General features: G+C 40.9%; 1 protein-coding gene and 1 pseudogene across 1 annotated transcript; one reads left to right on the plus strand and one right to left on the minus strand.

Annotated features, from left to right (window-relative positions):
* The first annotated feature begins 1,323 nt into the window (after positions 1-1,323).
* On the plus strand, positions 1,324-2,265 carry LOC134406724 (olfactory receptor 5B21-like). Its single transcript, XM_063138255.1, has one exon. The coding sequence runs from the start codon at positions 1,324-1,326 to the stop codon at positions 2,263-2,265; it is 942 nt and encodes a 313-aa protein (XP_062994325.1).
* Positions 2,266-5,997: 3,732 nt separating this feature from the next.
* On the minus strand, positions 5,998-6,941 carry LOC134406725 (olfactory receptor 6M1-like; annotated as a pseudogene).
* Between the last annotated feature and the right edge of the window lie 5,247 nt (positions 6,942-12,188).

Below are 12,188 nucleotides of genomic sequence, written 5' to 3' on the forward strand. Positions count from 1 at the left end.
TATATAGCACCATCAATGTACATGGTGCTGTACAGAGTAAAACAGTAAATACAGTATAAAAAGCACAACCAGGATAAAACCACGCAGCAAAATTGATATAAGATTAAAATACAGAGTTAGAACAATAAAATTTAAATTTAAGTTAAAATTAAGTGTTAAAATACTGAGAGAATTAAAAAATCTTCACTTGGCGATGAAAAGAGTACAATGTAGGCACCAGGCGGACCTCTCTTGGGAACTCATTCCACAACCGGGGTGCCACAGCGGAGAAAGCCCTCCTCCTAGTAGCCACCTGTCTCACTTCCTTCGGCAGGGGCTCATGGAGAAGGACCCCTGTAGATGATCTTAAAGTCCGGGCAGGTACATATGGGAGGAGGCATTCCTTCAAATAACCTGGCCCCAAACCGTTTACGGCTTTAAATGTCATGAAACAAGATATCCAGGATTCAGCTCCAGAAAATGTTGTATAATTCAATGCACCATGAACAAGAGGCTGCAGACTTGGCATAGGCACTGCACAAAGGCATGGTTAATCATTATTAATATCAAAACTGCCCCATATCTGTTTTCCCACTTTGGATGGGGGGGAAACACCATTGGGAAGGCTGCACCATTTCACAGCTACAATGAGATTTTTAGCCACCAAGGTGGCATTTCAGTTTTTTAAAAAGGGAGGGGGAGACTTGCCATGGATTGTACAACATTTAATGCTTTAAATGCTTCATTTGTGTTTTATATAAATGTTTTAATAATTGCTATGTATTTTAATTGTATTTTAATTTTCATGTAAACCACTTAGAGATATTATTAAATCTGAACAGTGCTATATAAATCCATTAAAGAAAGAAATAATAAATTAACAGATGTAATTTTGGCCTTTATAAGCCTCTGTGCACAGCGCAGCTTTACCATGCAGCAGGAAGGGAATAAGAGTTTGAGCACTGATATATCCCCTTAATCATATCACATGTTCCATTGATATTTTTCCAGCACTGACAACAATATATCATCAGTGTTTAAGGGGACAGACAGAGGTTTAGGAAGGGTGTAAATGGAAAGTGGGGCAAGATACATGCATCTGCTTTGTTATGACACAAATCTCTCTATGCACTTTCTGCACCAGTTGAAGGTGGGTTGATGGCCATTGTCTTACAGCACAATCACATACATGTCTACTTAGAAGTAAGTACCATTGAGTTCAGCTGGGCTTACTCCGAGGTGGATATGGTATTGCAGGCCTAGCCTTTTTGACTTCATCCATTTTGAAAAAGATATCTTATGGTTCCTTTCATTCAACCACCACCCCTTCCAGAAAACAAACCCATGGGGAAAACAGGATGGAAGAACCAAACAACTGTCCGAGAATTCATTCTGCTGGGATTTGGGGATCTTCCGAAGCTGCAAGTTCTTCTCTTCCTGGTATTTCTGACCATTTACTTGGTGACTCTGTCTGGGAACCTCCTCATTGTTGTGCTTGTTGTAGTTGATCGCCACCTCCACACCCCCATGTACTTCTTCTTGGGGAACCTGTCTTGCTTGGAGATCTTGTACAGTTCAACGGTTCTTCCAAGAATGCTGGCCAGATCCTTGACTGGGGTGAAAACTATTTCATTTGGAGGTTGTTTTGTGCAGTATTACATCTTTGCTTGCTTAGCCGGGACTGAATGTTACCTCCTTTCTGTGATGTCTTATGACAGGTACTTAGCGATTTGTAAACCACTGCATTATGTGGTCCTTATGCATGGCAGGATGTGTTGCCAGCTCTCCTTCGCATCCTGGGTATGTGGGCTTTTGGTTAGCACCATTACAACCATATCAATGTCATTGTTATCCTTCTGTGGCCCCAATGAAATTGATCATTATATATGTGACTTAAGACCCATGTTAAAACTCTCCTGCAGTGACACCTCTTGGGTGGAACTCATTGTTTTCATTTTTGCCTGTACATTCACCCTGCCGCCCTTCCTATTCACCACAATCTCCTACATTTATATCATACTCACAGTCTTAAGAATTGCATCCACTACTGGAAGGAAGAAAGCATTTTCCACCTGCTCCTCTCACCTCTGTGTGGTTGGTCTTTTCTATGGGACTCTCATAATTGTCTATATGCTACCAAAAGTCTTTATCCAGAGACAGCTCAACAAAGTATTTTCTCTCTTCTACACCATTCTCACTCCTATGGTGAATCCCCTCATATACAGCCTGAGGAACAAAGATGTGAAGGGAGCTTTAGGAAAACTCCTTGGGAAATGCCCACCCTGAGTAACACCTTTGAGGTTCCAGCTCAGAAAACCACATCGATTGGGTTGGTAAATTAAATGAGGCCAGCTCTTCTCATATTCAATGTTTTACTTTTCTTTCCAAGAATAAAAGGATCAGTTTGAGAAGTGGAAAAAGATGTGGCACTGATACCTGGCTGTGTTCCTCTAGAAATAATGGGATGCCTTAGAAATGGAGATACCTTCATTGTTACTTGGCCTGTGGATTCTGACCAAGGCCTTTGCTAGACCTACCTGATAATCAGGTGGTGAGGGGGGGCCAGCCCATGCTAGAAGTAGCATGAGCTGTCACTCCTATCCACAAGTCAGACGCGACAGGCTGCAGGAAAGCCTCATCGCGTCCGCCATTTTTTTAAGTTTTAAAGGACTTGGATGTGCACTAACGCTCGTGCAGTTAGGTAAGTATTTTTTTTTTTAAAAAAAAAAGCATTCTCCCCACTTCCCCCACCTCCCACCCCCGATCTCTTCCTGGCTCCGATCTCTCCCTGGCTCCGCTCTTCCCCCCCCAGCTCCGATCTCCCTGCCCTGGCTCCTATCCCCCTGCCCCCCCGGCTCCAATCCCCCTACCCTGCCCTGATGGCTGCAGTACTCCTGTGGAGTGCTGTGCCCCATCCACTGCTTATCCCGGCTACTCGCATGTAATTGTGGTAGCCGGGAAAAGCATTGGAATGGGCTACATGCTCGCGGTCTTGGGCTCAGCCCGAGACTGTGGGAAATACTGGGCTACAACTGTAGCCAAATGCCCTGGGGCCAGGCAGGGTTGACCCCTGCCTGAGCCTGGGAGCCCCTGTGCATCATCTGGATGCACAGGGATGAGCCTGGGTGTCAGCCCGGGAAAACCCCTGGTCTAGCAAGGCCCCAAGAGTCTAGTTCTTCCCCTGCTCTATGGACATTGCTTAGCAGTGTGCAAATTACAACATAGGGCTTCTTCTAAGCATGATGACTTGTCAAATGGAATGTCTAGCCAGCTGATACCCTTCTTTGTGCCTTGCAGGCAGGGATGCCTTTGCCCACCCACTGATGGGGGAAGGACGAATGGGGATGGCCAGCACATTTCTATGGTTCAGGTGGGCCAGTTATGTGTGGGATCTCTGTGGCTCTGCAGATATTGTTTCAGTACAACTCTCATCACCAACATCCATTATCCATGCTCTCTGGGACTGCTGAAAGTTGTAGTCCATCCACATCTGGAGAGACACAGGTTCTTCATTCTACTATGTACCCTTACCTGGGAATAAGTCCTATTTATCTCACCACATTTACCAGGTCTCAAATATAAGAACTCATAACATTTTCATTCATGTGCTACTAGCCAGGAATATTCACTAGTGATGTATGAGAATTTTATTTCAGTTTCCAAATCATTTGAAAATGCCCCATTCACAACACCAAATGTGAATGGGAGCACATGTTCTACGAAAATGTTCACAAATTCCCAAACTTGCAGTCACGTTCCTAAAAAGTGCACTTCAAAACTTGCACAACTTTAAGAATTCTAATTGGCATGGCAGGTTCCCGTTTGGACCCCATTCCCACCACAAGGGGTGTTAAACAAGGTTTCATCTTAGCACGAGTGTTGTTTAACCTTTATAAAAACAACATAATTCAGGAACTCTTCTCCCCCTCATTTTCCTCCCTGCTGCTGGTAAACAGAAAATGCAGCTTCTGCTGTGTGCAGGTGATATGGCCCTCATCTCCCTGACTCAAACAGGTATGAGGAGATGGCTTAATAAATTCAGAACTTATTGTAAGCAAGAAGGCCCATCTATTAATTATAGTAATATATTGGTCTCTTGACTGTAAATAAAGAAATGAATGAATAATTATAGTAAGACTAAAGTGGTCATGTTTGCCATAAGGTATGAGCAGCATAAATTAAACGGGCACTAGATGGACATAATATAGAACAGAGTTGCTCATTCAAATATTTCAGGCTTTGTTTTTCTGAGAATGCCCTATGACATACCTATGTCGAAGCAATTACAACTTCAGTTGCCCATTCATTAGGGCCCATAATACTGAGGGCTGCCACTTAGTAGAACCTGAGCTAAAAGCCTTCACAGCTAAGATTTTGTCTCAGCTCCTATATGGAGCAGCAATCTGGGGTAGCAATTGCAGAGATGAGCTTGATGTAATTCAAAGTAGGTTTTGCATCTGCTCCTGGCAGTAGCATATAGCACACCTTGTGCACTATTAAGGAGTGGACTGGGTCTCTCTCACCCGCCTCAGCAGATGCTCGCCCTGTAGCTGCTGTGGCCTGTCCCCACTCACCAGGCCCTGTGAGCCTCTTCCAAAATCATACACTTCCCACTGTTTTAATGGCCACCACCATTAATACAGCAGGGGAAAGAGCACAATTTCCAGAGAAATTGCATACTTCCCCTCACTGTGTCAATGGTGGCTGTAAAGGCCTCATTAATGCAAGGGTAATGCCATGAAGGCCCCATTGATGCAGCAGGAGGGCTGTGTGCAATTTCAGAGGCTGCAATTAATGCAGGGGGGAAGTGTGTGATTTTTACATCCAGGAAGTGTGTGATTTTGACATCCACAGGGGAATGTGGGTCCAGGGGCATATACATATACATGCTAAAAGGAAATGTAAACGTCTCCACAAAACATTTAATAGGGACTGATTTTCCAGGAACAGAAATGTCTGTCTGTCTGTCTATCTATCTATCTATCTATCTATCTATTATCATCATCATCATCATCGTCACCATCATCTTGAAACTGGAAATTCCAGTTAAAATGAGACCAGGGCAGAAACTGTTACATTATAAAATACAAAAGAAAACTCACAACATCCCAAAACGAAATAATAATCCAAATGACTTTCAGTCAAGAATATTTAGACAATTTGGCCAGCACCAAAGCAAAAGTGACTACTTTTTAATGCCCCACAAATTGTTGCTTGCTACTAAAAAAAAAAAAAAAGTAGTTTGAAGTTTTGACCAGCATTCAGACAAGTAAATAAAGTCAAGGCCTACTTCAATGTTGCCCAACTTTCCAATGTTTCATGTAAACTATGTTCACAGTAGAATGTTATGGAATGCACAGGAATTAATGGCAATTTGAGTTCTTTGGCAGACATATCAACATGAAGCAGATTCCAACACAGGGAATAGTATGTAAAACACTGTAATAGATAGGATTTGTCATTCCTTTGCCAACACACCTATTAACTGGCATGTAATTAGCTACTTGCTATTTAATGTGAATCATACCGTGGCCAATAGGATTGATTTATTCTCTGGAATTTATATACAAATAAATTAGTGTCTGTATCCAGCCACCCTATATAGCCTTTGTTTCATGGGGATCGGGGAAAGGACACAGGTATTCAGCAGGCAACAAAATAAAACACAGATACACCCTGCCATGTAGCTTCACACATTCAAACTGAAGTGGGGTGTTTTTTTTTGGGTGGATAATGGAGCAATGAAGTAATGTTGACAATGTTGAAACAATTTTTCCAACCTTCTAGTTTTGAATGTCAAACCAATGAGTATGTTAACAATGAGAAACTACATGCATTGTATGTATGTGTATCACCATATACTATTCAAGTCTACCAGGAAAAATTAAAAAAAGGGGAGAATGTTCCCACTTTGCCACCCTAATTTCTAATGTTCTGCTTTGTTATTTCTTCCTTTTTAAGTTTGGTACAATGATTTTTGCCAGTTCTTGCAAAAGATATAGAAGAAAGCTTTCTCATTTAATATGTAGATTGAAATAGTCTTCCTTTGAGTAAGTCTCGCAGGGCCTCTTTCACCTTTTCATTTCTCAGTGTGTAGATAAAAGGGTTGAGCACAGGGGTTATTACAGCTGTCAAAATGCTCACAACTTTCTTGAGAACCAGAGATGGTGTCTTTGAGGGCCTCAGATACATGAATATGGCACTTCCATAATATATGGAGGCCACAATGATATGGGCACCACAAGTGGAGAAGGCCTTCTGCCTGCCAGTGGCTGATGGGATCTTCAGTACAGTGACAATGATAGAAATGTAGGATACAGTTGTTAGTGACAATGATCCCAGAAGTACAATGATAGCTATCATGAAATCTAAAAGCTCAACGAGGTGTGTGCCAGAACAAGAGAGAGCGAGGAGTGGTTCAATATCACAAAAGAAATGATTAATGATATTAGATCCACAGAATGGCAGTTTTGATATAACGGTCACAGGCCAGATCATGAAGGAAAATCCTAAAAACCAGCAAGAAATGACGAGCCAAGTACAGAGCCTGAAATTCATGACAGTAGAATAGTGTAGTGGATTGCATATGGCTACATAGCGGTCAAAGGACATGAGAGCCAAGAGTAGGAATTCTGCCACTCCAAGGCAGAAGTAGAAGAAGCACTGACTAATGCAACCATAAAATGAGATTGTTTTTGTCGTTAAAGGAGGTTGGATAGCATGACTGGGATGATGCACAATGTGAATGCAATCTCCAGGATGGACAAGTTAAAGAGGAAAAAGTACATAGGAGTATGAAGATGAGAATCGAGTAGCACCACAGCCACAATGGTCAGGTTTCCCAGCAGTGATAATGAAAAGATAAGTAGAAGGAGACAGAAAAAGAAAATCACTAGTTGATCAGGAACCGGGATGCCCAAGAGAACAAACTCCTCCAGTGTGTGGTTGTTGTCTGGATGCATTTATGGTACAAACTGGAAATAAGAAATGTAACAATGAAGCAAAAGCAAACAATCATCATTTTCAACAACAACAACAAAAGCAACAACAACACACACAATAGCTGAGTTAATAAATAATCATTTAAAACATAAAAGCCCCATATTGTGGCAAGCTCCACATTGTAGAATGATAGATGTGGAGAGAGAGGGGGGAGAGGGAGAGAGAAGTTTTGCATTTTCACATGATTACCTTGATTTTACCTTGATTTTCATCAAAGAGGTGCACGGCTCCTCTTTAAAGTAAAACGGCAGCCACAACCTCCCTCTTTCCTTCTGGGATGTCACACAGCTGTCAAGATGCTGGGGGAAGATCGCAGAAGCAGGTAAGTTCACAATCCTCTCCCCTCCCTCCCTCAACACCCTTAAGGTGTAGACATGCCCAATGAATCTCATATGCCTTTTCTACACCTAAGGATTATCCCACGAAAATGGAGGGATCGTCCCTGCCTGCTCCTGGGATCCCCATGTGTCATTTGGATGCACAAGAACGATCCCAGGATGATCCCAGGGGAAAAGGCAGGTGTAGAAACAGCCATAGTTTCCTGTTTCTCACCTTTCAGTCACATTTCTCTTTGCAACTGCAATAACTTCACAGGAGCAGGCAAGTGACTGCAGAAGCTCTACAGGAACAGGAAATGGGCAGAAGCATGTCAGAGAAAACGGATCACCCATGGTCTGTTTTAGCAATTAATTAAAGTTCAGATATCAGAAGCAATTACAACACAAGTGGTTAAAAGCCCAAAGCTTTTATTACCTAGCAGACTAAAGTTCAATACATTGATAAGGCTAAAAGCTAAGCTAAGCAAGACATTCTATACTTCCCCATTCAGTTGTCGGGAACTCCAAAAGACAACAAGGAGACTCCATTTGCTGGCCAATCAAGTCCATGGCACACTCTACCGCAAGCTAAGTCGGTGGTGAAGTTCCATCTTATAGATGCCAGGGGAGCTGTATTTATAGTCCCAGCTAGTGTCTACTGGCCATTGTGTCACTGTGGGAACTCTAAGGTTCTCATCTCTTATCAGTGCTCTATCAAGAGAACAGCTGTCTTGACCCCAAGACCAGCACAAGATCTGTCTCATGCCTTGATCTATGTCATAGATCAAAGCCAGCAGTTTTGGGAAGCATGCCAAGAAATGCCACCTGCCAGTAGATAAAACTTTTTTCTCAAGTTTCAAAACACTGACATCAGCCTGTCTGTCTATTGCCAGTTTTAACTCCTTACTTGAATTACATAACAAATGTCATATTGAGAAAGGGTGTTCCCATAAGATTCCAAGCATTGGGTCAAAATGGCGGCACATCAAACCTAATCTCCTCAAGATAACAAAGGTCTTCCGGATTTTCCCATACATTGTTATGAGAACATTTTCAGTCCCCCCCCCCCATGAATTCCATCTTTTGCCAAGGGAAATGAATGAAGTGACTAGTCTAAGCAATAAAACCCAGGAACAAGATGGAATGCATGGAACTAGAACTAATGTCAACTATGTGGAAAAGTACAAGAAAAGGTCAGGCAACTTAGACAAATGATTTTCAGTGCTCTAACCATTCTTTAAAATAATACTAGAGCAGTAGCAGCAGCAACAACAACAACCACATAGTAAACACAGGAAAGTGCCAGATGATCAGTGGTCAGAGAGAAGAGGACTGGGGAAAAACAAGGAAAGTCTTGGTCCCATACAGAAGGGAGTGTCTCCATCTGAGAAACTCTGGTAGGCCAGGTTGGGAACCCTGGGAGGGGGGAATAAACCATGGACTCAAAGTTCGCTTTCCTGCTAAACATACATACCTCTGTCTAAACCCTATGGAATTCCACCAGATAGATATGTATAGGATTCCACTGTAAGAGTGCTGCCTTTTATCCAAATATCTGTGGGATTATATTTGATGCCTAATATTTCTCAATATGAATAGTAATGTAAGAATTAAGTGTTGATTTTAAGTGTTGAGGTGCAGTATTGGGCAAAAGGTGGGAGAATAATAATAATAATAATAATAATAATAATAATAATAATAATAATAATTTTCCTATCTCCAACAAATATTGGGTATATTAGAATAGATAACTATGTGGAATTAGATGCCATGGGTACACTTAAAAAACAACAGCTTGAAATTGCTACTGATTAAATCTTTAGTACATATCTAAATAACCATATCTATTCTTTACCTTGAATAGGCAGCGAGGATTTTTACCCCATTTATTTTTTAATGAGAAAGGATAATGTTCTGTTTTTAACAATAAATTATAAATTTATTGTAAGTTTACTGGACAAGGGTCCTGTTACCCAACATTTCAATTCTGACATTACCTGTAAGGAAATACATTTCTGCAAAACATATATTATGCTCTGCAATATCCTGTGCTGCTGCTCCATTTATGCCTTTGATGTTGCACTAAGTAAAGTGATCTCTAGCACAGCACCAATAGCATATATAGGTGTGATGGGTTTTCTTGGAAAATCCATTGTGCCACCATATACTATTGCCATTTTACTTGAGGTCACTTATGTTAGTGCTATGTCAATAGTGTAAGCAGAACAACAGCTTTGGATGCTGCGCACTGGATCTAACTTGAAAGAATTGGAATCGAAATGGTCTAGTGCCTTCCATTTTAGCTGCTGATCAGATGAAATTACATTGTTTTCCACTATTAGATATTGCGTAGTATCAAGATTTTTTTGTTTTGTTTCCATAGGGGGAAACACCTGATACAGTTTAATAAACCCTTTGTTTGTTTTCTATAATTGCTGTTAATGGAGATAGTCCAGGAATTATATATGGTTTGAATCTGAACCAAATGAATAAAGATGTTTTAACTGATAACACCTTTGATTTTAGAATGTTCCTTTCTGAAACAAGAATACACACCAATATACTTCTGCTCTGCTGTAACGGCTCTATCCTGTTTGTAAGAAACACACAATGAAGATAGTTTAACTATATAAAATATTGAATAATATTGGGAACTCCAACTCCCCTTCTGATATACTTTTGGCCGAGGACCTTTGCAAAAACCTTTGGAGGATCATTTAACAATCTAAAATACATTATCAACTTCTGCCGTTATATATGAATTACAACATTAAGTGCTAAAGGGATGTTAATACATTAAACGTATTTGGCAATTAATGAATTAAAATCATTACTATGTATGTATATGAAATTTTATTCCACCCTGTTCACAAAGACATGTATGGAATTAACTTTTAAAACAATATATCCCCTCAAAGGAGAAAGTGAAATGTTCTTCCTTGAAAAATGAGACACCAATATCTTTGGCAGGTTTCAGAAGAGGAATATTTGGACATCAGTACTTAGAACCCAATTCAGAAATCTTCCCTGCCCCATCCACCTGTCATACAAAAGAAAATATTGTGCTTGCCTACTCATCAAGACAAAAGGAAGAAGGAAAAGTGTTCACACTACTGTAACAAGAGAAGATCCTAGAGTCTGCTTTAGATTTGCCAACTGGGTTACTGGATGCAACTTGTGTCATAATAATAATATTCTCCATGGATTAAAGCAAAAACTCCCATTTCTATATATTTCCATGGAATTATTTTTTCTATTTATTCTCCAGCAACCAAAATTCATTATCAAGTTTGGTATTCTAAGTATGTTTATACTCTTTCAGGAGGGTAACAAACTTAATAATAAAAGCAAATTGAACAATGTTGATGCATACAGAGTGCACATGGATCTAAATTTACTCAAACTTAGAGATGAACCATTGAAATAATTGGAGATTAAATTGGTCATGATGAACTGAAGTTCCAGTGATTTCCATTAGCTTAATCTGAGTAATTCTAGATCTGTGTCTCTCTCTCGGTGTGTATATATGTAAAGTATCCCAACATCAAATTAAGAAGGCGGCTCTGGATCTATATGGATGCAATCAGTCTTTAATGAAAATATCTTAGTGCTAAACACATAGTTTCTCAGACTTCCACTGCTTCCAAATGAAAACAAAAAACAAAACAAAAAAACTATGGAGATTGGCATGCTTGACAGAAAAGAAAACTTCTGAATCTACAGACTCAGAACTTTGACACTATGGGCATGTCTACACCATAGGGTGTAGAGGGAGGGAGGTGGGAGGATTGCAGACTTACCAACTTCTGCGATCCTCCACCAGCTTCTAGACAGCCACTGTGCTCCTCCACAGAAAAGGTAAAAATATTTTTTTAAAAAACCGACTCTGCTCCCCATCCCTGATGGGCACAGACTGCCCCCATGCAGCTCTGTGTTCATTTTACAGAGTCCCTGCTACACACAGGGATGACGGGAGGATGTGGAAGTAGTGGCCACATGGCCCATGCTCTGCAGGATGGTCCTGGGACCATAGAAAAGTTGGGTTTTCAACAGTTCCTTATATCCAGGGAAAAGTCCTTGCTCATCCCGGGTTGCCCCCAGGATCCCCTGTGCATCACGTGGATGCACAGGGATGATCCAGGAACTACCCTGGGATATAGCGCTGGTGTAGACATGCCCTATATGGCATTATCCTGAAGGACAATTCATAAGTTTATACCACCCACACCTCTGTTTGTCTTCTTCTCCCAAACTGCCACTTTTGGTATTCATTCAACACCACAACTACTGATGAAGGCAGAAGCAGAAACATTTAACATTGAATATCTTTTGAAATTACTCTTCTGTTAGTGGATGGGCACATAAACAACTAATTAGATTTGGAGACATAACATTGTCTATATTTCTGAACTCAAACTTCCAAGGGGATTTAATCACAGAGGAAGCCATCAGGCACCTAGGCAATACATCCCAATTCAACTCCAGTTATGGCAACATCATCTTCTTTTTTGAAATTACAGCTGTTCTGATTAGTCCCACTGTGTGGATATGAAATAATTTTCAGATGTATCTAGGTCCCATCCAAAATTATATGGCAACCTATGTTAAGGGCAAGACAGATGAATCATGTTCCACCCATTATAACCACAAAAAAAGTGAGGCAGTTAGTGCCACAGCTTATATGGCTCAATGGTGGATTGCTGCTAAAGGAGAGGTAGGTTTAAGAATGCTGATGATGAAGCAGAAAGAATAGGGAATGGCTTGAATGCAAGCGACTCCAGCAGTATTTTTTCTCCCCTAACAGACTTTACTGGAGTTGGCATTTGTCAGTAGGAATGGTCCGACTCACCTCCCTCTGGTCCCTCTGGGTGCTCGAAGAGCTGCCAATTC

Source organism: Elgaria multicarinata, chromosome 11, assembly GCF_023053635.1.
Source record: "Elgaria multicarinata webbii isolate HBS135686 ecotype San Diego chromosome 11, rElgMul1.1.pri, whole genome shotgun sequence".
In the NCBI taxonomy this organism is placed as follows: Eukaryota; Metazoa; Chordata; class Lepidosauria; order Squamata; family Anguidae; genus Elgaria; species Elgaria multicarinata.

Excerpts from the sequence above, each read along its gene's own strand:
- LOC134406724 (XM_063138255.1), top strand. The coding sequence starts at position 1,324 with ATGGGGAAAACAGGATGGAAGAACCAAACAACTGTCCGAGAATTCATT.